Source organism: Solenopsis invicta, chromosome 8 (genome assembly GCF_016802725.1).
Source record: "Solenopsis invicta isolate M01_SB chromosome 8, UNIL_Sinv_3.0, whole genome shotgun sequence".
In the NCBI taxonomy this organism is placed as follows: domain Eukaryota; kingdom Metazoa; phylum Arthropoda; class Insecta; order Hymenoptera; family Formicidae; genus Solenopsis; species Solenopsis invicta.
This window is the reverse complement of record NC_052671.1, coordinates 3,277,333-3,304,099: the sequence shown is the minus strand read 5'-3', so window position 1 is coordinate 3,304,099 and position 26,767 is coordinate 3,277,333. Positions and strand designations below refer to the sequence as shown.

General features: G+C 36.9%; 1 protein-coding gene and 1 long non-coding RNA gene across 2 annotated transcripts in view; both read right to left on the bottom strand.

The window, feature by feature from the left end:
• The window catches only part of LOC105199641 (keratin-associated protein 6-2), an 80,675-nt gene that overhangs the window by 41,211 nt on the left and 12,697 nt on the right, over positions 1-26,767 (bottom strand). Inside the window, exon 2 of the mRNA XM_039452937.1 lies at positions 24,450-24,548. Coding sequence (XP_039308871.1) covers positions 24,450-24,464 — 15 coding nt within the window. The 5' untranslated portion in view covers positions 24,465-24,548. The remainder of the gene's footprint in view (positions 1-24,449; positions 24,549-26,767) is intronic.
• LOC120358506 lies at positions 5,116-7,610 on the bottom strand. The gene is made up of 2 exons (XR_005575445.1): positions 5,801-7,610; positions 5,116-5,290 (listed from the first exon to the last, which is right to left on the bottom strand). It is a non-coding gene; the product is annotated as an uncharacterized LOC120358506 (long non-coding RNA).

Here is a 26,767-nt window from a genome sequence, read left to right as displayed (position 1 = left end):
TCTAAGAATCACGTCGCGATAAAAAAATCTTTCAATTCTGTACTAATATATAACACAATGACATAGATAAACTCTTACTTTCAAAAAGTTTATTTTCTCGCTTTTGTTCATTTAAATTCTCAAGTTCAATCTCGTTAAAAGATAGACAGCGAAATAGTTCGAGTCCGCCGTTAGCGATTGTGGCCAGCCGTAAAAACCCTTTGTGGATAACTCGCGCGTCAAAACATCGGACAATTAACCCTCGAGGGAATTTAAAAGCGGGCACAAGGAGCGCTGTCTCATGTGGGAGACAGAGAGGGGAACAAAATGGGCACTTGCCGTTCTGAGGGGGAAGAGGGGGGGGGGGGAAGGGGGCAGGCACTCGCCAAGGGAGCCCATTGCACGTCGTGGGCTCCTGCGCGACCACAAGGGAATTACTAAGGATTACATGAAAATTCTATTATCGTCTTAACGTCGCGCCTCATGAACCCTGACGAAATCGGACCGATGTTACGTATCAATCCTCGTTTCAACGCGGTGCGTCGCGATGGATGCGCCGGATGCACTTCACCCGAGCTGTGCGCGACATGCTTTTATTCAGTTTGCAGCTGGCAGATCTTGACACGTATCACTATCAGCGTCGATATCAGTTATGGATATACAAACTCGTGGTTTTCCCATGCTATCTGTACGGGCATTTATCAGAAAGGGGGTCAGAGATAGTGTGGTATCTGGTTTACTTTTTCCTAACCAGGATATGTCAAATACTCGAACGTGCAAGTTAATAGAACGTTCTATATTTTGCACTGAGCTTCGCATATAGACTTGGCTTTTATCATTGTATACTGTGCCAGGAGGTTACTATTCTAAAATAGGAACTCATTGTCCCGTTTTGAACAATTTCACTTTGACGTTGAAAGCTTGGTTAACGCTAACCGACAACGTTGTAAACGATTCCGAAATTTTGGGCTATAATATAATTACACGGAGAGAAATATCAACCAAACGTTTAGTTAAATAATACTCGAATGAATTTTGTAGTTACTGGTACCGAAAACTTAGTTACGTTTAACGAACCATTTGGTTATATATAATTATATGAAAATAATATTTACGTTCCACATGGAAAAAAATGTTGTTCATTTGACCTGATCTTTAAAACATAATATTTGTCAAGTGTTCGTAAAATAATCATTATATTAAATGAATGTAGAATAAAGTCAAACATTATACAATAGACTTTAGAGACAAATTGGAACGGAATGGGACAAAATGCATTCGTTGGAAGCAATTAAATTTCACGATGACTAAAACGATAGAAAATTCAATAATGCGATCCACTTCGTGCCGCACACGTGAGAAACGAAGGCCTGCAAATCCCATGTCCATTATCCCAAAACGACCCCGGCTAAGCGGTCTTAACGTTATGTTTAACATCGTTGACGCGTATGATGCGCGATCCGATAATGCGAGGCGCGAAAGGCCGGCCGATTGCTCGCGCAACTCGCGAAATTGGCGTCACGCAATAAATTGATGACCCGACGTTGTTCGTCATGTTGCCGGCATATATGCGGCGCCATGTATCCAGGCTTTATAAGGGGATGCGGTACAAGAGGGAGGGCGAACGCGGCTCGGGACGCGAGCTCGCCGCAGCCAATTACCGTTCCCTCATTAATCCGATTAATCGCGAATTACACAAAAAGTCCGTTATCGCCTTAAAACGCGTGTCGCCGGGCTCTATAACGCTCTATAATGAAATCAAGCACACGTCAGGGACGCGTATCAAGTTCAACGTGTCATCGATCGCTCCTCGCGTATATTCTCTACGCCTCATTAACCGTCGGAGTGATGTTCTCTCCCGGAGAGAAACGAGCGCGGAAGCCCTTAACCCTGAATATGAACAACGTTACGAAATTGGAGCTTTAAGCAACGCGGGGGAAATATCACACCTCGGATGAAATCTGCTCGAATTCAAGAGGGAAGATAATTTCGCGAGTAAAAGCTCTACCTGCTGGAATTATTGTACTAATTTCTATTGGTTAAAATAAGCCTTGCGTTTATATAATTCTCAACCCTTTGAATGTTTCCGAAGCAAAGATGAACATCAAACAGATTCTGCTGGAATATTAAATAAATTCTTATTCTAATTAGTATTCAGTTAAGAAGTCGTGATCTAAAATTATTTTATTCAAATTCTTTGCATCTGAGAATCTACGTTAATTACATCGGTGTTTCTGTCAATTGCAGTCATTAGCACATTTGAAACGATGAAAAAATTAATCGTAGCACAAAAAATTGCAAACTAAGCTAATTATCAATAAGAAAAAAATTTGTTGAAACAGTAAAATATTTATTCCGATACGTTCAGCTTAACATTGGATTAATTCAATATTTATTTAGTTCATTCATGTCAATCGTTAACATTATTTTTAATTAATTAATTAAACCAACTTAATATTTAGTTGAACGTATTGAATTACATATTTTAGTTTTTCAACAATTTTGTTTTTCTCAGTGTATTATTCATTACTCATACGGATAAAACAATTTGTTACTGAAAGACAGATCTAAAAATAATTATGTTGTATTAAAAGCAATTTTTTAAAAATTTATTTTGGATACACGTCATATTTATTAATACATTTTAGTTGGTTGCTAGAATATCAAAGCTTCTTGCAGCAATTCTTCTTTTTGTGCATTTATAATTAATTACATATTTCTACATTCTATTTCTATATAATTAATTAATTGAACGTCGAAACGTTAAGCGACGATCATTTTCGTATTAGAACGGAGAACTCGTCTGGCTCCAGCGTACGTCCCTGACCTGGTCGGGGGGATGTCGCCACGTCATCGTATTTTCCGACAATTACCCTGTATACGCAGAGACAAATACGCAAGCTCTCTCTTTCCAATACTGTGTGCGCTACTCTCTCGCCCTCGCTTGCTCTCAAATTGAACGTGACGATCAGTGCCCAGGGCTAGCAAGTGTAGCGAACGATCGGCGGTGGCTGGTCGGCGTGGGCGGCTCGCCGCAACCAATTACCACTCTCTCATTAACCCTGTAATAATCGCTGTGCCGCGCCTGCATCTCTCTTGCACTTCCTCACTTTAGATGCACACTTCGTGCACAACACGCGGCTGTATAATCGCATATGAAAAAGGGCGGACACCGTGCTCGGAAACGAAATAATCAACGGCGGATGCGACGACGGCGCAGGATCGGATCAAACGCGAAACGGTTGCTTAGGGATTCCATTTTTAGCCGGCGCCCTCGGCCGATTTTGCACAGACTATTATTTAGTTAGCGAAATTTAGAGAGTTCTAGAAATAGATGCGCATGTTTGTAAAACCAGATGGATTAAATATTCGGTAAAAATTATCGATAATGTTTGTGTATTTAAATACATTTATTTGTATATAACAGTCGTTGCAATGCAACAACGTTCACAACGTCTAGTTTCAGGTGATCAATTTTTAATAAATAAAGAAGGAAATTTTCAGCAACTAAAAAAAAATTTGTATTAAATAAACAACTCATTGTTTCATGTATAGAAAATTTTCTTGAAAAAATTGAATTATCTTAAACAAACATAATTTGCTTACATGAAGAAATTGTGTTTCTTCATGTAAGCAAATTATATCTGTTTTAGAAGATTTTATATTCTTGCTTATATATGAAACAAATGAATTGTTCATTTCATACTCATTTTTTCCGTGTATATATTTAATCCATTTTTTGTTTACATTTATGAGTTATTAAATCGACGGTAAGATAGAGAATAAGTTTCTCAAGGATAATACGGATAATTGCTTTGTCATAAAAATTCGTGAGATGACCTTTCCACTTCAATCTTTAACAATAGCACCGAGCCTGGCTGATGCATATGCGCGATGTTCAATAATTGCCGCTCGAAAACCAGGAATTCCAAGCAGCACAAGTCCAAGTTTCGACAATTATAGACACGAGAAAATGCATCTTAGGCCGGTTCCGGGGTTTACGCCGTCATGAATAAACATGAAGTCGTTTAATTTGGTGGATGCTGCCAGCCAATATCAGTCAGTCCTAACCGCATTAACTAAATTGTCTTACTCCATCTGTATCATGGATAAGCTCTACAACTGGGCAACGAAATTAATAACACCCAACTATTGTATATTCACTTAAACAAAGTTATCGAGAATTTACGTTTAGAAACTGTTCTCAAGTATATTACCGTATACCTATAATCAAAACTTCAATGTTGCGTCGCTTTCAATTACTCGTGTGGAAAACGTGTAGAAAACATACTTTTTTTATTTACGCTTGCAATGTCCGCGACGGTTGTGAGTAAGACAGAGCTACGACGAGTCGTCCGAGATAGAGCGATAGTCCGGACGATGGACTGATGTTAATTAAGGAAATTAAGCTACTTATTGCGAGGTCTGCCTTTTTCTTTTCTTCTCCCTATCCCTCTTCGCCTGCCTCCCGTGTCTGGCCATTCTCTCCTTCTGCTTCCTTCTCAATTCGCGCACAAAGCAAACCTGACCCTTGCGCACCCCTCACTGGTGCCAGTCCTCCTTAATGAGCGCGTGGCTAATTGGTCGGAAACTTTATTAACGCCAGAAGCATCGAAATCGGCGATATCGAAGAAGTTCGCGGATGAGGAACGACGCGACGCGATTTTACGCGAGTACTCGAGTGTTCATTAAATACGACGACTGTTCCCGTAGCGCGACCCCTCGGGAACGATATTCTCGTATCGGAAAAATCGATTGGGTCGTTCGTGTCGCGATGCGATTGCAACCACGGCGACGTTTCTCTATAAATCTTACGAACGATTTCGCAAAAGATAGATTTTTCAGTAATCTTATTTTGATCAAGATTGTATTTCTTTTCGTTTTTTTTTAGTTAACAAAAAGAAATAAAAATCGGTTAAACTAAATTCAGTGATGCAGATACAGAAAGGATATATAATTCATCATTATATGTATTTGCAATTTTGTAAATGACGAGTCTCACCAAATAATATTTCATAATAACGTATATGAAAATTTGTATTATTTATCAGTCGTACCGTATTTCAGAATAATTTTCAATTATAATTTTATAAGTATTATAATAATAGAGGAAAAGGTGATATTGCGGCTCTCCCATTTACATTTTGTACAATAACTTTATTAATAAACAATATTTTACACTGAAAGCTTAACGATTCATTTATCTATCTAGATTCAAAGTTATGAAATATTTATTATTTAGAATGTTATTTATAAAAATGCGATGATGCTGCACAATAGCTTGAAAAGCAACAGGAATGATAATGTAGCTCTGCAAAAATAAATTTGAAAAAAAACATTGTTTTATTACAAAATTATATTTATTCAAAATAAAGAGAAGCTATTGCAGAATATATGTAAATGTATACGTATATATAACTTTTTCGTATAAAATTGCAGTAATGAAAATCTATAATGCATATAAAATATACATTACAGCAATAGGATTACAATCAACTTTTACACACACACACACACGCACGCACGCACGCACGCACGCACGCACGCACGCACGCACACACACACACATACATATACCTACATATAGCTGCTTTGATATAAAAACTATGAAAAAAGCTTGTTGAGAAGAGTCGAAACGTTTATTAAGAGATTGCATTATCAAAATCCTGTGTTGTTGTTTAACTTTACATAAACTCGAAATATATACAGCGAAATAAAATGTTAAAAAAAAAAAAAAACACTTAAATGTACATACATTATGATAATACGCTCAAATTTGAAAAGAATGAGAACGTATGTGTAATTAAATGCTAAAATGTACCTTGAAAAAGTTTTGAAATGCTCAAAAATAAAGGTATTAACAAACGCCGCCTATGCATTGGCACATTAATGTCATTTCATAATGGTGAGCTCCTAAACAAATGGTTCTGTAAGTAATTACTAAAATTAGTCACCTAATAATGAAGAAATTACCATGGCCATAATACCAAGAGATATAATTACCATCTGCTTCTCTATGTATATACATGTAATATATCCAGAAATTAATAATTTATTATCATAATAAATTATTCTATTTCGTGTGCATCACATGTTTTATTCGTCTGTTTTAAATAATTAATTAAATATAATGATATAATTTTCAATACTCCTCCTTTTTCTTAAAAATACAAAATTTTAGCAAATTTTATATAGAAATCTATAATTCTTATACAAAGAATTCAAAAAATTTTTCATCTTAAACGCTATGTGACAATCGCAAAGATTAATTCCGTGCGACTGACGAATAACAAATAAATTACAAGTTTCATTTACTTACAGTTACTCCATCGTCAATGTCTTCTCCTTTCTCTCTTCCATCTTAGATTTTTTCGTTGCACTCAACATTTATGAACGCGCGCGTAGTAATTATAAACAACGAGCGCGCGAATACTTTACAGTTTACGTTGACACTCGCAATGCGTACTTCATGCTGTAACATGTAAGAAAAACTCGAGAAAAATAAAACCGCACAAAGTTATGATTTACTCGAAATATCTCGCGAAATGTCTCGGAAATTAGCGGATAAATGAATCTCGGAAAGTTTTAATGAATCACCGTAAATACAAACGAATTTCTACTACTCTGCAAATATTAAAATAGAGTTAATTACGATTTATATATTTACGCATCGCAAAACCGCTTGACTCGGATTCATTCCGTTTAGTCAATAAATTAAGCTAATTACTAATTAGAATTTCACGTTGAGCCATTTGCAAATCTATCGTCAAAATTCAATATTGCAATCTACTCCGAATATTAAAGAAATGATAATTACCGTAATATCGTAAATATAACCCGCGATCTCCATTTCGCGTAGTTTCAATTCCTACTTTAATTAAACAAATCGCGCGAAATATCAATTTCGACAAGTTACATCAATTTGATACGTTTATGAGTCATTCATTGTAGGTATTCATTAATAATATGAACTAACAATCATTAATTATTCGCGAATTATTAGCGAATATTTGCGTTGGCATTCAATACTTGTCGCGATCGCATGTCGAGAGGAAATAACGCATGAAGCGTCTCGCTCCGTTACCTGCTCGAGGCTCATCGCGCGCATAACAATAGCCGACCACGGCAAACTTGTATACGCCAGAACCTGTCACTATCTAAACAAATACCAAGGCCATATATCAATCCAGTTTCGCTTTTGAAAAATATTGCGTACTATAAAATAACTATGCGTACAACTATGCGTATTGAGAAATAACAGTATGCAACAGCCATTGTGCATATACATCACACAAAAACAAGTATCGCGTGTCTCATGCCAACCAAATTTTTATATGAAATACTTGACTCATTATGAAGTAAATGTATATCACAAATATACTCTTTCCACTTCTTAAGAATGCTTTAGTTCAAAGTTAGCGAAATTTATTAACTAAAGATTTCTCTAGGTTTATTTCTTTTTTCTAATCGACAATAAAAAATTTTGGTCGCGAATGTCCGAATTTTGGCCCTGAAGCTAGCTGCAAGGAAGAAAACAATGAAAAATTTAATTTATAATTATTTTTACAGTGAAAATTACTATATTTTGCTGCAGTTTTAAATAAATAACTTTTAAACGAGTTAAATAAATTTTTGCACAAATATTTATTAAAGTTTCATTAGTATGTGTAAAACATTTTTGATTTAATTAGTAATGCTACTTCCCCATCAAATTTGCAAATAAATACTGCAAAACGCAATTTTACATAAAAAAATAAAGAACAAAAAATTAATTAACTTTTAAACCAATAAGAGATTTGTGCTCAAATTTTACGCAGATGTTCAAACCTACTAGAATATTCTATGAAAGTTTTATACTTTATATTTAATTACTAACAAATTATTATAGTTTCTTATAACTGGAATCTCTCTATCTAGCGAATCGGGAGTTGTTTCTTATTTTCAATTAAAAAATATATGCAAGTTGCATTTCAATGCGCAAAAGACGATATGACATACACGTCGCAACGTACAAATATTTAAGTATACGTAATTAATTCCGTATTTTAATATTTGTCCGTGCATCACAAACTTGCCGTTTGTATACACCGTGCATCGCTTGTATATACTGTATTTTGTATGCACGGTGATTCATTAAAACTCTTCTGCTTTTCATCTGTCGCTCTAATTTTTGAAATATCGCGAGAGAGAGAGAGAGAGAGAGAGAGAGCATAATAAAAAAAAGACTACTCTACGTAAAAAATATTGCAATAAAGTATTTATGTTTCCTATTCCGCTTACTTCCTTTCTAAAGAAAAGTAAATCTCGCGAAACATCTATTTAAAATAATTAGCCAATAGTCACGGACTGACTACCGTGGGAGTTAATTAATCAGCGGCGATCTAATTCTAACAATTGTACGATAGCGTTTAGGCGTTTCCGGTTATTTGTCGCAATCACGTTTCGAAAGGTAATAACGACACGAGGGACAGCCCACGCTCAGTGCTTTCCATTTAATGGCACAAATAGACGCAAGTATCATTCTATCCCTTTTTAGTATTCAATAAGTAACAAAAATAGAAATACGCTTGTGTCGACCCGTGTCACTGAATGGAAAGCACCCGCCTATTACCCGCTCGCTCGAGACTCGTTACGCAAATGACAAACAACACGGCAGCGCGCCTCGCACACAGCAAACGTAAATAGTAAAGTCAAGGTCAGCTAATCTCGCCGTTATTTGGTTATTTTAATTTACAAAATACTCAAGGGTTGATTTTAAACTAAAGAGATAACCCAGATAAGGAATAAGGAATCACGTTTTCGTGCCCTCCCTCCCCTCCCCAAAGACTTGTCACTATAATGCTTGTACAACTTATTCGAGATAACGACTATAATTCTGCTCGGCTTATAAAATATGGAAAAATCTAATAATAATGTTGCTTCTACTTTAATAAACATATTGTAATACAAAACAGCAAATGCATAATACAAACAGCAAATTTAGTTATAATTTGCTAATATATATAATCTACTAATATATTACATGATTGCTAATGCGTATTTATACATGAATAAAAACATGTGATTTCGTATTCTACACCGGTTGTAATCCACGGAGAAGATATTATTAATTATTTCACTAGAATTATGCAACATAAACAGACTTTATGAAATATGTAAACGATCTGTCTACGATGTCTGAGTCAACGGAAACTCCGGATTTTTCTTCGTACATTTTCGGCATATTATTTTTCCATACCAGCCTGTGAATCTCTTTATTGCAACTGTTCTCATGACTTAACGTCTGACTGGTAAAATATTGCGTTTCTCGTTATAAGATTTCGCTTATAAGAAAATACGAACGCGCACTATCGTAATAAGAAGAGGTGAGTTCGCACCAACTGAGATAATTCCAATTCCACAGTAAAAAAAAAAGTAAAATTATATAGGTTCCAAGATATTAATTAATGAACAACAGAATCTCGTAAATCAAAACAGATCTCGTTTTTTACTTCATTAGGCGGATCTTTGTTTAGAATTTTAAGTTAATTTAAACGAATTAAAATAAAATTAATTGTTAAGTATTCAATCAAATTTTGTCTAAGAATAAATTACTTTGAAGTTGGACAAAAAAAAATATTGGAACAGATCTTACGGAATTAATAGAATTAAGAAGAAATTCACGCCATTCTAAATATTACGGTTATTCACAGCAAGCAGAATGAATTAAATCTATACAAAGATTTCGTATCCTTTAACCGAGAGTATTAAAAGTAAAATATATTTTTACTTCCTTTCAGCTGTTTTCGCGTCAAATTAATATCACAAGAAATGAATGGAAGAGCGCGTTTATATTCACGTTCCAGAAAATAAAAATAATATAAGCTTATTTTTAGCGCATAACGCCACGTTATCTGGCTAAGATATTCACGAAATGAATGGAAATTTACGGTAAAGATCGACGATAAAAATGCCAAAGATTCCTTGATTATTTCTCCCGCATTTCACAGTAACTCACGTTCGCTTTATTTCGACTTTTCCGACGACTTTCGCGCCTCTCGGCCGTATATTGAAATTTTCGTCACACACGCCGGGACATAAGGGCCGCCTCGCATAACACAGGCCGCGTGATAAAGGACACGCTGCTTATTGCGGAACAGAAAGTCATACACTAGGTGGAGATCGTTGTTTTCCCTTTATGGGGTGCGTGCAACTGCGAATGGAATATACATGAGCGGATCCGCGACTAGGCATGCGAGGGATACGCTCAACAGCTAGTGTTGGCGCATCCAGAACGTGGACTAGGAACCTTTCCAAGGAGATGCGCCCCGAGAGACCATAGGAGTGTATCCCCTTTACCGAACATCTCGGGACGACCCTTAATTTTGTACTTACCATTGGCGCGACAGACTTTTGTCAGTTCCCGGTCCCGCGGGAACTCTCTCGTGAAAAAAAAACGCGCTCTACCCAAGAGTATGTCGAGTCCTTTCCGGCAATTTTATGTTAGAGTAACTTAAATTAAAATGAAAATTTTTCATGACAACAGCTGACGCAAGAATCTGCCCAGGATTCTATTATCTCTAACCGACTATACTTCTATTTTAAAATTGACCTGAAAAATAATCACTTTTTTTTTGTTAAATTTTATCCTAAATATGGCATTCCGACAATAGAGATAATTTTTATTTTAACATTTTTTTTCCTTAAAAATTACACTCTATCTACAACGTTTCTTTAAAGATATACTGAGATATGTCTCACGCTTTGTTGCGTCACGGACGTGTATTTTTATGGTCGTTGCAAAAGCAAAAAAGCACCCTGACATTCGTTGCGCTGCAGATCTATTTGTACACATTCCACTCGTTACTACGGCGCTCTAACGTTACTTTTATTATGTATCATGCAAGCCAAAATTTATCGCGGCACCGGAGCGAGGGAAATACCGGGTGGCGAAGGCGACGCAGAATTTTCGGTCCCGCCGGGAAGTTTATAGAAACGTCGTTAAGCAGTTAGCACCAACACGGTCGATGGCGTCATTCGTTTTGTTACAGCCGACGGTGCTGGAGAACCACGTAAGTGTTTTCTGTGAAATGTTTAGGTTCGAAAGGCGAAGCCGGTCACGTTCTCGATATCGGAGGCGTCGCCGCCGCCGCATTCAGTAGGTACATACGAACCCTCCTTTCAGCAGAGAATTAATAGGTCAACGAACTGACCGAGCAAGTCTGACAAGAGGGATCGCTGTGCTCTTCATACTTCGAAAATTGATCTCCAAATTTTCACTTGTTAAAGTAGTAATTGAATTTCAAGATCACTTAAAGATAAAGGTGATAATAAAAGGATATGTCCTCAGTAGATTAGTGGTAATTAAAGCAATTCCGAGATATATGAATGCTGCTTATTAAAAACTCAATTTATCAAGCGTCACTTACATTTCAGATAAATAAATTACACCAATAAAAACTTTATACTGTCTACTAATATAAAAAAATAAATAATTAAATTATAATAGAACAGTATAAATAAATTATACCGACAAAAATTTTATGCTATTTACTGATATAAAAAAATTTTTTTGAAACGAAATATTTACTTTGTTATTAGAAGGAAAGCTTTTTAGAACCCCTTGCATTTTTGTCGTGTATCAAAAGGGGTAGAATATATGGCCACTCATGAATGGGACAATCAAGCTGAACAAAGAATACAAGAGCACTTGTATTTTGATGTGTTCCGTCCTTTACTATCCTTCTACACTTATGTATCACGAAATAACCACTAAGCCTTTTATACTCCCTACAGAGAGAATAATCGTTTTAGGTTGTAATACAATACATCCTCTGCGTTAAGCGCAACATCGACAAATTGATTTAATTCATAATGGTTTTGTTAAATTAACATTAAAAAAACTTAAATCATAACACAATAATAATATAACATAAAGTCACATAACAAAGTGATTGCGAGCAAATTACCTCCTATTTTTGCTGACGACTGCAGCGTAAATCCCGAAATTACTCTGTATTAATTTAAATAATATATATATAATTCGATTAGGTAAATATTGCTCGTTGTGTATACAATAATGGATGAAATAATAATTAATGTAGAAAATTAGAACGCGTAAGAGTAATTAATGCCTGTTTTGAAATTTTTGCAACATCCGGTGCAAATACACCGTTCCTTTAATATTTCTCACGTACTTAGACAAGTGTTCTCGTTCTTTCCTTCTATTGATTTTTGCAAACCCAATTTCTTTTCTCCTTCTCAATTGTCTGATATTTGCATATTCTATGATCTAGTAATCTGAATATTCTAATACACGGTTGAGTGATCATCTTAAAACTATCAATCCGTCTGGAAATTTTCTGTACACTTGGACATTCACAATGAAGAACAGACAGCTTATTTTTTTGTCTTGTACGATCTTCAATCTGTTGTCAAAGTTAAAGATATATTACATTTTAAAATAATAAAAAAATTTTTTTTAATTATAGATTATTTTACATTACATTTAAAATTAATACAAAGAATTTAGAAACAATTTTTTACTTGAATCAGAATAAAAAGCAAAAATATGCTTTAATAGAAATGTATTAAGAACTTTCATGACAAAAATTTAATTTTTTTCATATAAGTACTCGTACTTTAATATTCAGGAAATATTCAGGATAATTTAATGTGATGACGTTATTGTAATACAGAGATAGTTCTGTAAATAAAAAAAATATTTATTTATTTACGGAACAATTAAACCCAGAATAGCAATAAAAGTTTACATAAATTGTTTTTAACACTTAAAGTACTTATACAAAAATAATGAGATTTTTGTCATCATTGTTAAAAATTTTAGTTTAGTTAATTACCATAACAATAAAAAATAATAACAAATAAACTAAATAAACTACAAAAACGTATTGTTCAATTAAAATAGAATATTATAAACACAATTTTTATGCGTATCGCTTATTCCAAGTACAAATGCTAACATATTTGTAAAAAAGAGTGTAATGCATCCTTAGTAAACTTCCCGAAGTAAATATTTGTTTCTATATTAATTTGCGATATTTTCGTCTTAATCGATAGTGCCGTACAAAATTTTGCTTTCGGCAAATATTTTCTGTTTTCTCAACAAATTGCGTGCCAAACTCGAGCTCAAGTATCTACATTCATCCAAGTACGATATTTAGTCTTTACTCGATATTTTATTTGAGACTATAAGAATAGAAATGTGCAGAGATAAAAAAAGTTTTCTTTTCTATTATACATAAATATTGGAAAAAAACGTTCTTTTGCATTGAAAAATATAAAGTTTTTATTTCTGGTTAGTACGGTATTGTAATGGCACGAGTCACGAACAGGTCGTAAACAATCATCAATTATTTATCTTTTCTAAACAACAGACTATCATAAAGTATTATTTACAATACAACAGTAATTTTTTGATCCGAGAAATGTGCTCGCTATATGTTCGCTTGACGAAAGCGTTCAATGCTCGAGTTATCAAATATAGAAATTACTTGATCCATATTGCAAGTCCATTTACAGACAATGAAATGTATTTCTAAATTGCTTACGGCTTAAGTTCGCAGACATATATATGTCTGCTTACTTGTTCGTACTGTTCCTTCATCGTGGAAGGATCATCGCACGAATCCATCATGCCAGCGCATCTTCAAACAATCAACATATTTTCCAAATGATAAATACGCTTGACAATAGATTGCATGTCGCTATGATTAATCGTTTCTCTTCAGCGACCCTTTGCATTTATGAATCGCGACGGCGCAAAGATTGTACAGGGAGGACTGGGCGATCCCTTCGAGTTCTTTATCAATATTCGCGCTACTGCCGTTGCGTAAGTCACAGTATATCGGTATTAATATTCGTTTGCCATCATCCCTCCATTTTTTCCTCCGCGTCTCCGTCCTAATGATGCTTTTTTCGCTCTCTTCCATTTTTCCTGAGTACAAAGCGTCTCCGGTAAATTACATGCCCATTAAATAAGAAATACGCGCAACTGCTCGAGTTGATGATCGCTTTTAAGTTCATGCTTATTACAAATTTTGTTTGATTTATTTTCAAATATAAAGTTTCGCAAAACTTTTTTCCCGCTCTTCTCCCAAATGGTCTGTGACCTGGAAATATCTACGTTATTCTGAATTATTCCGCCGTCTCACATGGACGCCTTCGATATGAAATACAACGTGGTAGCTTGATGCGCTGCATGATACTTCAATGTAATGCTACTACGCGCCTCTCATAGGCAAAGTTCGACCCCGAAGCCGCAGATTGATGCGTCGAATTATATTTGTCGCGCCGCGCAGCTGCTGTCTAAATTATACGCTACATTTAGCCTCCGTCCCATCCCGTGGACGTCCCTCGACCCCGTCGCGACTGTCCTCCCTCGCTTTATCGGCTTTGATGTACTCTCAGGATCATGGCAGTCGATGAATTTTATTCCACCTTTGCGGCTGTCGAGAACCGAATCTTCCAGCGTGATCAATGTCGGATTACTATTAAGCTCTTTTTAACGAGGACTAAAACTCATTCGTTATTAGCATATATGTCTCTGATCTGCCGATACAGCAGCCGAAAGTGATCGTAATGATGTCGAGAAAAAATGATAAGAATATAAATAGTTACGATTGAAATGTAATATATGTTATATTTGTAATTTATAATTTTTACATTTCGTAAAATTTTAATAAAATTTGATGAAAAAATGTTGTTGAAAAACTTTTAAAATTTTTATTTTTGCCATGGATTATAGCTGATAGATCTGATAGATGTTTGGATCAAGTTGAAGCTGAGAAGATTTTCAACCTGACGAGGATCTAAAATTTTATTCATCCCATATCTTCCATTATTCAAAACAGGAGTCCCTCAAATCTGGGCAAGAAAAGACGTCTTCTTTGCAAACATTACCACCATTTTCTCGACGACGTTTATTCCGAGTGATTTCGATAAAAGCAAAAAAAGAATATTAGAAAGATCGACCTGATAAAACTTAAAGTACAATAGGATTTTATTCGTCGGAAATTCTTTTATCCGCAAGAATTACGTAAAGCTCGACGGAGAAAGACTGTCACTGCAATTCTCGCTCTGAGGAATACGATACTCCCTCTCGGTACTTAATATTACTAAGTTTTTTATCAAATTTATAATAAAAAATATAAAAAAAAATTGTTCTATTATAATTTTTTAAAAATTAATATTATTAATTTCTTTATAAATTTTAAATTGTTATTCAGATATTTGTTAAACATTTCTCTTCTCAAATAGATAAAACATATGCAGAAAAAATATCTAATATAAAGTACGATTAATAATTGCAAAAACTTATAAAAAAAAAAAATTAATAAATGCGTGTAATTTTAAACTTAACTTTTTTTGTGCTCATCGGCCCACTATCGTGCTGCTAAAGATTTTTCCAACCATTAACCATTACCTTGTTCCATGAACTGTAAGATCCCGGCTTTCTGTGTCGCTTCCAATGAATTCAACGCCTACGGCTAAGCAAGCTTGATAACATCGGTAGTAAACAGGGAAGTAACTGAGGTTCCAGTTTACAAGAGAAGCGCTAGCGTTAATTCTATGAGACAAAATTTACGAAGCAGACAGCGACGACACGGAAGATCATCTTTTATAGTAGCTCATAATCGCCGGAAACGATGAAGACCCACCTAATATACTTCTCGAGCTAACAAGCCAAAAACTAACGTCAACGAGCGGTGAAGTGCAATGTAACTCAATATCAAAGAATATCAAAGAGGACTTGTACAATCATTATTCATGATTCACACGTATTAAAACGATTTTAAAATAAAAATCGAGATATTCGAAAGATTATATCTCGTGAGATTAATTAAAATTAAGGAGGTCTATTATTAACATATTGGTATATCGATTCGTCCTAATTAGACCTAAAATCAATACATCTAGCTAAGCTAACCAAAATTAACCAATAACTCACTTTTAACACTTCCAATTTGTGATGTAATAAATAATTACGTCACGCGCTATAAACGAAGATGAGCAATCGAGAAGATATTCGTGTCAACGCAAAATGTGCAAAATACAAAATATCACGAGAATAAAAAAAGTTCTTAATTACAAAGAAATTAAACTTTCATGGCTACATACGAGTATAAAGAACAGTTGAAATAACAAAAGCAAATGTGCACACTGCCGATAGAAACCGGAAAATATTTCCGATATAGGAAAGTAAATACTTAAGAAATTATATTTAGTCCAGCACGATCGCGACTTTCCGGATCACGACAGGGTGAAAAGGAGATGTCATCCACCTATAACAGCGTACATAAAGTTGCATAATTCATCAGATTTCGTCGAAGACGTTGCACTTCGCGTGTGACGACGCGATCGGTCGTGCGCATTAAAGTCGATAGCATACGTGATGGGGAGCAGGTGGACTTGTCGATAGCGTGTCGACGATGAAGAGACTGTATTAGCGACACGCTGTTCCACGAAGATGTGGGTGACAGCGCCGGGTCTCGCCGAGCTGACAGACACGTGTTACGCGCGGAGCGCGCGGATCACGGATGTTGGTACACGGCCGTTCGTATCGAGCCAGTGGTGCGTGCGTGTGTGCATGTGCAGTTTCTCCCGGCGCATTTCCCCACGGATTCCGCATGGGCGGACAACGCGACGCCCGGCTGCCAGGAAAATTCGTCGACCTTTAGCGTAATAACCCGGGGTCGGCGGGACGACGATGCCGCGGTCGTTGTTGCCCCCCCGGCCGGTTATCCTCTTTATTCGTCGACGTCGGGACCGTCGCGCGCGTCGTTCTGCCTCTCATATACGTGACTCGCAAAAATGAAAGGCGAGACGACGATTGCGATAAAAACCGGCGGAAATGCGGAAGAAAGCAGCACAATGCGCTTTTGTGCATGCGTCGCTCTACATGCGAGAGGAATTGCTATGATTCTCGAGACTAACGATAGGTCTGTGACATTCGAGGAAACGTAAGGATAACAATTTTCAAGACCGTCACTCGCGACGAACGTTTATTATTGTTACCATTTTGCGACCGATTCTTCGCCGGACGTAATTCGGAAGCTTGCAGTTTTAATATTTCAGCAGTTTCTTTATGTGAATCTCAACGAAGTTAAGAAGATCCCAAATGATTTATGTTTGAAAAAAAATTTAAGCAATTTCCAAATTTAAAAGTGTCCACGTCGTAACTTTTCATCGGTACTTCATTGCATCTCGGTATACATTTTAATAATACTACGTGCATCGAAAATTCAAATCTCCTCGGTAGATACAGAGTTAATGTTGTCTCGTCTCCCGCGTTCCGGTTGAACACGGCGAATCGATCGATAAAATTAATCCATTTAGATATTTCAAATGAACCCGGCGGGTGCGCCTGAATGCACCCCATCCGCCGGGGCTCACGGCGCTCCACATCGAGCATACAAATTCGAGTAGCGGCGAGTTTTCAAGTGGTCGATCGTGAGCCGTGGCACGGATACCGCTCGTCCGCCAACCTTCGCGGAATATTGTGCACGGCACACGCCGGGCCCCATGAATTATGCATATTTTCCGCGATATGAGTGCCTGAGTGATGGCCCGGCACATAGCTTTGACAGGCTGTAAATTAGAATGCCGGAAAACCGGCGGAAGCGACCGCACGAGCATTCGCCATTTCGAAGAAGCGACGAAGGGGCCTCGAGTGGAATCTTGAGGATGCGGATATACCAACTTTCTCGCCGACACTATATATTTTAGTGTCTTATTACCGGGTGTGTACCGCGAGATAAAAACATTTTTTATCCTCTCATTTTTTTTTTACATGAAATTTATATTATGACTACATAATATATTCTGCCGCTCTTCGCGTGGAAAGATTGGATCGATATATTGCGATTAGCATGGCGAGTACATTTCTTTTATCAACGGTATGAATAATTTCATAATTAATCTCGATATTTCGCGAATACATCTACTGAGAACATAATATATTTTTGCTGTATAAAAAGAATTTAAATAAATGTTTTAATATAACGACAGAACTCTTTGTTTTAAAGAAAAAAAAAACACATTCTCTTAAAACCATAATATATTTTGTTTGTTCTGTTTAATAAACATATTATCTTAAGAATGTATAATTTTATACTTAGTTAATTAATTTCTTAGATTAAAAAATCTGATTATACTGATTATAAAAATAGTTTGACAATAAATATTTTCTAGAACTGTAAGAAAAAATTAATTGAATAGAAATTATTTTTTTATTTTATTTATGTAAATATTTTAATTAAAAAATTTTTAACTTGACAGCAAGTAAATAAGCTATCAAAAAACCATCGAGTAAATAACGTTTTTTTTCGTGTTAAAAGTAAAATTTGTTGTAAGATATTTTTTCTCTCGGTATAACATTAATAAAAAATAGGGGCACTTTTTTTGCGATAGCAACAATTGCATATTTTGCAGTCTCCGCTTGTATCGGTTAGGATTGAAATGCGTATCCGACTAAGTTTGGAAAAGAGTGATGTATTCCGGAATCGTCATGCGGTGCGCCAATCCGTCAGCTGCGCCCACGACATACGTGGGACAGGCATGAAACGCGTGTATCGGAAAACGGCGGAAGGAAGTGTACGTAAAATATGAATGCGACGACTAGCACGCTTGTGTTTTTCGTCCGCAACAAATTGGTGAGATACGTGGATGCGCCATATGTAGTTCTCGTGTTACGATGTTTTGGAATTGATCCAAGTGAAAACTAGTCCTCGGCCGTTTGTTATTCAAACGGTGCTGTTGAATCGCCACATCACACATCGCCAGAAATAAGATAGTAAAATAATAAAATCAAACTGTCATTAATGCTTTTGTGCGCCGAGAATGATTTTAAATTAATGCGATAGCATCCCAAAATATTCGACGTTGATTTTAATAAGAGATTTTTAACAGATGTAACGGGGTGTCAACATCACGTTTCGTTGTATGAAATTTGCACCCGCGGACTTCGTGCATTCTAGTATATAAAATAAATACGAATATTCGATTCCCATGTCATGTGCTATCCTCGTGCTGCTTCATGCGCGTTAAAAAATACATGCGCGGCACAATATACGCCGTCTGCACACCGAAAGTTTAGGCACACGCTAAAATATAAAATTCCGTACAATATTCAATGGTATAAATAGCACTGCATTTTCGAAATATACCATGAATATTGACACGTTTTACAACAGTTTTAATATCAACATTGAAATATTTTAATGTAATATAACACAATATTTTAATGTAATAAATATAATATTTCGACATGAATTTTTTGCGAGCTTTTTTCGCAGGATAATTTTATATTAATATACTTCACCTTCCTCCCCTACCCTTGAAGCTTTTAAAACAGGTATAAAAAAATGTATGATCGTATTTTTCACTACATGAGACACGACACACACATTCTGTCTGTCTTCATCAAATTTTCCACTGTTCGTTGTTCTCCCGCTTCGCCCCTCATGTATTTTTATCATTTCATCGTATTTCACACTTTTTTGTCCTCTTATTCAATATAGAGGATGTTACTCGTATAGGTTCTTACAATATTACACTGGTACTCTTCACGTTTGAGTAGAATAACATAGACGTCAATGTCGTGAATATGATGGATATTCTATGTACTATAAATAAAGACAAAACAAAATGCAATAATGTGATAGACTTTTCGTGATGCGCAGACACTCGAAAAATTACATATATTAAAAAACTACATAGGAAAAGTTCGATTAAGCTAAGAGACTTTGAAAACTATTTTTAAGAATATTTAAATATTCTTTTAATTATCTCTATTAAATATTAACTACACTTATTGATTCGACTCGATTCGAATAATAAACTTTCAAAAATATTTTAAACAAAAAAAAATCAAAACTACAATTATTTTTATTCTTTTTATTCCTTCTTTGCGTTTAAAATTGTATGTAGGCAAGCCTCAAACTGATTCGTATCATCGTCTCACTGTTTTAGGCGGGTATTGCGTACAACAGTACGTTAAAGAAGTTCAATAAACACGCGTTGGAGAATCGCGGCCGTTTCACAACGCGACACAGAATAACGCATGCGATTGTTTTCAATAGGAAATGAACACCGACAACGCGTGCTACGTACAGAGTGTATCTCTCAACGGTCGTTGTACCATTATTCAACGATCACTTGACCCTTTCGAAACGTTAAAGAGCCATTCAAGTGTTTCCAATTACGCAAAGCTACGAGATATCTCGGCAAAAATGTTTCCCGTTCAACTTTAACATCGATCGCAATTCAATGACGTGTTCGGAACTTTCCAAACACGTCATTCAAATTCTCTCTCACTCTCTCCAGATAGTCCAAATCCTGCGCACGCACACGTCGTTTTATTCGCGCGCGACGATGTCGCGAAAGTTCGTAGTGTCCGTGAAAGTCTTGTAAAATAAAAGGCGGGAAATGTTACCGGCGCGGCGCGGCGCGGCTCGGCACTGATACGCGCGGCGTGCCGTCCCGCCTAATCGATATCTTGCTTGCATCTGTCGAATTTACCCTTCCGCAGGTTGAACGCACCATAATTCCGCCTCGTGATCCCATCGGGCGCTTTTGTACCTCCGACCCTCATTCCGCCCCTCCTCCGAGCCCACTCTCGATCGGCTCAGACAATACTGTAGCATATTGCCGCGTATTATACGAATTATTACGCAGGCACGGCATTAAACGCATCGGCCTTGAACAAATATAATAAATATACCGGGTGGTCGCGCCGACCTGACCGTTCACGCGCCAGACCTTATGGCATCGATGTTTCCGCTTACGCTACATTTATCAGTGACCCCATCGGCATGAATGCCCTCGCCTGGCGAGTTACATATGTATCTGGGTCGAAAGATAATGGTCTGAAATCTCGTAGTACGAACGCTCATCGCACCTCGAACCGAGGCGGGATCCATCGTTCTCGGATCAATCGCGATGGGAAACGTCGAAAAATATTTTCGAGCGTAATGGTTTATTAAAGTGCAAAGTTCGTTCTAATGCGAAATACGTGGGGCGGCTGTGCCGGGAGCAGCGCTAAAAATATATAGTCGTTACGTGCGAGATGTAGCGAAAGGTCAGTGGTTTCGTACCCTCCTACGTCTACACGCCTCAGCGTGCCCCATTAAGCACGGCCACTTGGCGGTTTCGCGCGCGATAATTCGACATTCCGCGTATATACTTAATTTGCTCGAAACTCGCTTGCTACGCGAATCTATAATTCCGCGCGTGAATACATTCGCGATGGAATTCCACACGGTTTCCAACTAAATGCCAGCGAATATACGAAATATTCGTGCCGCGACGTCGCCATTCAATGTCACTGGCGCGGTGATCGAAGATTTCCCAACTCGACTTGAATGTTGCCTTCCTGCGACAGCGAGAAAGCCTCTCGAGCGTTCTTTCGAGAAATATGTAAACGCGACTGCACGTCCGTATACATTTTTCTAGACTTGGTAAAACGGTTGCGCCACGCATTCGCAATGTTCGGCGCGCGCGCCACGGTCGTTCCCGGGGGGGTAGCGGAAGGGTTGCAAATACCACCGCGAAATAACGTTTCGCCCGCCCACGCGATCGACGCGTTCTCGGCATACATTGCATCGACTCGACCCCAAAAAATTTTCAACGCGCTCTCTTCAGACCTCTCTTTATTCGCTTTATTTCCCCGGGCTTTATCTCCTTCGGGATATCCCTTTACGGGTAACATCGCCGCAAAACGGACGAATCGATTCGCTGGCAAACGGTGCGGCGCGGCGCGGCGCGGTGTAAGCTTCAAAGCCAATTCGTCAAGTGTGTCTCGGAAAGAGAGACGGAACGGTGGCGTCGCGTCGCGTCGGCACAAATTCGCGGCGTTAACCCAGATCGTTGTCCTTGGAGGTGGTCCAGCCGGCGGCGGCGGAGGCGGCTGGGCCGCCGCCGGTTGCCAGGATACCCGGACTCCTGCGAGAGATCGCCGTGGAAAATACGCGCGCGGCGGGTGCTTTTTGCGCCCACCCGCTCGGCCCGAAACGGGATTCAAGCCAGCCAGGCCAGCCAGGCCCGGTGTTACCCGTTAAAGAGATCGTCGGAGGGTTTTCATGCTTCTGTAAAAGGATAAAGCTGCTACTGCCACTCCGTAACACGAATGACAAGTGAAGTCGAGTTGGAAGTTTTAACGAGAGACAAATTTGCTACCGACCTTTTTTTTTTAATGTGTTTTAACTTAATCCATTCAGTTTATATTTGCCGAACAATCGTGGATGTGGTCCTTCATTTGTAACGGAGAGAGGGTGTAACGTAATATTCTATAAAGAAGGGACGAACACGCCTTTTACGTTTGTCGATGCTAAATACGTGTGACCCAAACAAAGAATGTATTTACTACATGTGTTTCCTTTTAATTTTGTCAAGTAAATGAAAGTATTTCATCCAGTACACAGAAAAAAATTTAGTATCAAATCAACAATCTTTCTAGCCTTAAACAGACATAATTTGCTTACATGAAAAGAAAAATTTTCTTCATGTAAGCAAATTACTGTCTGTTTAATATTATAAATTCTTCCAAGATTTTATATTCTTGCTTATATATGAAACATAGATTGTTGATTTGATATTAATTATTTTTCAGTGTATACACACACACACACACACACACACACGCACACACACACACATCACTTTGGGCGAACTTTTGTACTTCTGCATGCGCACGCAATATTATTAGTCAAAAAAAACTCTTCGCAACAACATAATAGAAACTTTGTTAAAATACGTAAATACTTGTACTTTACATGAATTGCGCTTTTTATTATCATCGTTCTCGTCATGTTCAATGTGCCAAGAACAATTGCGCTTCAACTGCAACACTACAACGGCGAGGATTTCATTGCACTTTGTACGCGTTATTGTGTGGCAAAGTGCACTTGAGAAATTTCTGCCGGGAATTGAGATTTTCCGTATTATTCCGCGTTCTGTCCTGTCCTATTGCATTCGCAAACATTTCTGCGAGAGTAAAAGGAAAATGTTTATAAAGCAAATATAAAGTTTCGTCCATGGGAGTTATGTCTCTTACGGCAACAGCAATATATTCCGAATTTAACTCGGAAATGTAAAAACTTTATCATTATTATTATTTTTTTTTTTTTCGTTACGAAATCTTCCATTTTTGACGTTCCATTAATAAAATTTATTTTTAAATACAAATTTTTGGCATTACGTAAGAAATGTATACGTAAACTTGGGTAATAGCTACTAAAAGTTGAAATAATAGTTTCGCATACGAGTACTAGGTCAATCATTATGAAACACCCTCTATATCGAGTGCAAACGATATAAATTATTTACAAGCCTATTTAGCCAGCACATAAAATTACGATGCTTCCTCTAATTATTTCCCCCGACGCGAAAATGTGTGTCATGCGTCTTCGGCATTAAATTCTTTCGCACGAATGGCACTTATGCGTTTATCGGTGTACACACATGCGCGTGGCAACGTTCCCGAGTAAAAGGGAGATGAAAGGCGCACTTTGTACTTAAGGGAAGGTATATATCGAGTAAATGAGATATAAATTTCCTCTCCCGTTTCGTCGATCATTTATTCGACGGTTCTCGATCGGTCGCGGATGGAGGAGCATGGCGAGTGCCAGGGGCGGCCTACACTTAAATAAAGGGTCGCCACGTCGCTCCCGGACGTTCTAAATAGATGGGCAACGGGTTCTTGAATTATGAGCATCCGTATCGAGTTGGCCTAATGCAATTATCTCTTTTAGAGTATATTGGCTCCATTTGTATATTAAAATTGAGCACGGCCATTGCACTATTATCAGATTCGATTAAATGGACTTTAATACGAGTGAAAGGCGAACGAAAGAATCTACGAAACGTTAGAGGTAGCTATTTCTACTGCCTCTTGATAACATTATGCATTCCTCTTTAATACGATGGATGCAATATATTTAAAAAGAATTATTCTTCGTGGCGTATTTATAAATAATTAAAATAGGTTATAAAGTAATTGACGGATTATATACGGGAGTATTTATTCTCTATTTTAAATCGATATGACTTTAAAAATAAAATCCCTTTATTAAAAATACAAGAAATTGAAAGTAAAGCGTCGACTATCGTTATATCGATTTCGGTTTTACGTGGAGAAATTACTTGAGACAAATTATTGAGATTGCCGTTTAAGGGAATGGTTCGGTAGCGCAGTGGAAAAAATACAAAAATACCAAAAGCGGCAAATTGAATATGTAGGGATGTCGAGAATCGTCTGTATTCCGCATTGTAACTAGTAAAGAACGGAAAAGCCAGTGTTTCGTAACGCCCGCGGCGTCGCATTGCAAACGAGAAAATGTGTTCGCAGCTAACGTACAAGGGGAGATCCAATTATGACAGCAAAGCATTTAGCGGATAGCCCAACGCAAAACACAGCTTCTCGTCTTTAGGTTATATTTTTACGCAGTTTGTACAATATTTTATTTGCCTACCTTACCGAATTCCATCCGCAGGTATGGCGATGATTTTGGAGGTGGATTTTATTGCTTCCGTTGCTTCGCGCAAAGTCCGTGCTTACTTGTTAAATGATTCTGAAAAATATTTAAAGAGCGTATTAATAAAAATATTTCAAGAGATCTGTTTAATTTAGCGCAAAAAGCATTCGCTTTTAAAAGCTCCCGGAATAATATGCGAGCTTCAAGTACGATATTTTAATGAAAATTAGAGTGTATCAAAAGTTAATTGCGCATATAAAATATGAAACAGAAATAAAAGGGATGGGGTACATTAAATTATTATTAATTATTAATTGTTGTTACTTTAGTGACATTTGTTTAAATAAATTAACTTTTATTAAATTTTCAAATATTGACATTTGCAGCGTTTACTAAAAGGTTAACTTTTTACAATATGAAAATACGTAAACATATTTTTACAAAAATATTTCTGCCAGCTGTGAAATCATGGCGGGATGATCAGAAATGGCGTATGAGCGGCTTTTATAGCGCATCGAAATCCCGCATCGAAAGTCCACGTTTTACAGTATCGAAGAGCATGGATACGAGGGAAACCACCATCGAGAGGGGGAGAGGGGGGGAGGGATTTACGTCGCGAGTTTTTCGTGCGGTATAGCCGTTGATAAGCGCGGCGAGGATGCGGCCCGAGATGCTTTTGTACGTTTCGTCCGGCCGCAACCAGTAAAGATAGCGGTTTCAGTAGTATCCAAGGGTGAGAGAGGGTTCGCTCGCGGTACAAATTCGAGGACTACGGTAATTCCGCAATACGAGCGGCAACGAGGGTAACGAGCTTCCCGCCAGATTATCTGGCCAACGGCGAGGGCGGAGGATTGTGTTGGCAACGCGTATCCTTCCACGCTGGGGAGCACGTCGCGGAAAATATCGATCCGGTTCCGTGAAGGCCTTCTCTCCGCGCGCGCGGTGCGGCGCGGCGCGGCGCGGCGTTTAACAAGCGCATTACGTTAGCCCCTTTTAAAAGATCGCACTTCTGACTTCAATGGGCCGTGTAATCGGATTAGGATCTGACACAATGCGCCTGTGCCGCGAATGTGTAACGTTCCGCGCCGATTCCATCTGCCGGTCTTGTCGTCGGGACATGTCTGATACAGATGTCCGGCCGCATCACTGTGAGCATCTTCGAAGGCCAGGGTTGAAATACGAGAAAATGTGAGAACAATATGCGAGAAACATGAGATACGTGGTATAATGTTACAAACGAAATAATAACCACGTAATCAATGGAACAGATAAAAACAGACTTTAGCTTATAATTCCAGAGCGAGTCCATAGAACGTATTAAATATATTAAGACTCGTTAAAAAGGTCAATTAAAAATTTAACAAATCATGTATAAATTCTATTATTTTTCTTAATACATCGAGAAAAAAATAATTTCAAACAATTTTACTTAACGCAAACGGATTATTTACTCGATGGGTCCTAATAATTTATTTACTTGCAATCAAGTTGAAAATTTCCTAATTGAAATATTTATGTAGATAAAATAGAGAAATATTATTTAATCAAATAATTTTCTTTTGCAGTTCTGAAAAATATTTACTGTTAGGCTATTTTTATACTCGATCAGGTTTTTTTTTAAATCTAAGAAAACAATTTAATTAAGTACAATAATATCATAAGCTTGTTTGTAAAATCAATATTTAAATACAAAAAAATGTAAAATGCACGAAATTATACACTGAGAGAAAAGCATTGTTAGTTTAAATTTTTCAACTTGATTAAATTTCCTCAGCTAAACTATTTACATATTTAAATGAAATACATAAAATAGTTATATATTTAATTTAAATATATAAATTGAACTGAAGAAATTTAATCAAGTTACAAGTTTTAGTTCACATTTTTTTTTAAATGTATACTTAAGATAACATTTCTATTTGCTTAAAAGGAAATATTTTTACTTAAATAAGACCAACAAAATAGATTCTTGCATCAAAATATATAATTTGAGGAAAATGTACCTTTTTCATTAAAAAAAAAATTTTTTTTGAGTGCAAAATATAAATTTATACAAATATTATCACTGTAAAATATTACAATAATGATTTAACAATGTGACGAACGTGATAATACGACATATTATAGTTAGTTAATTACAAATACATACTAATCAAAATACTGATTTGTGATTCCTCTCACGATTCTCATAATGCAGAGAATAAAGGATCGAATATTCGCATTACGAAATTGTTTGTTCCTAACCGAGGATTTATTGCCATTTGGCTCTCTCTCTCCCTTCCTCTTCCTATTTTCCTTTCTCTCTGCTATTTGCA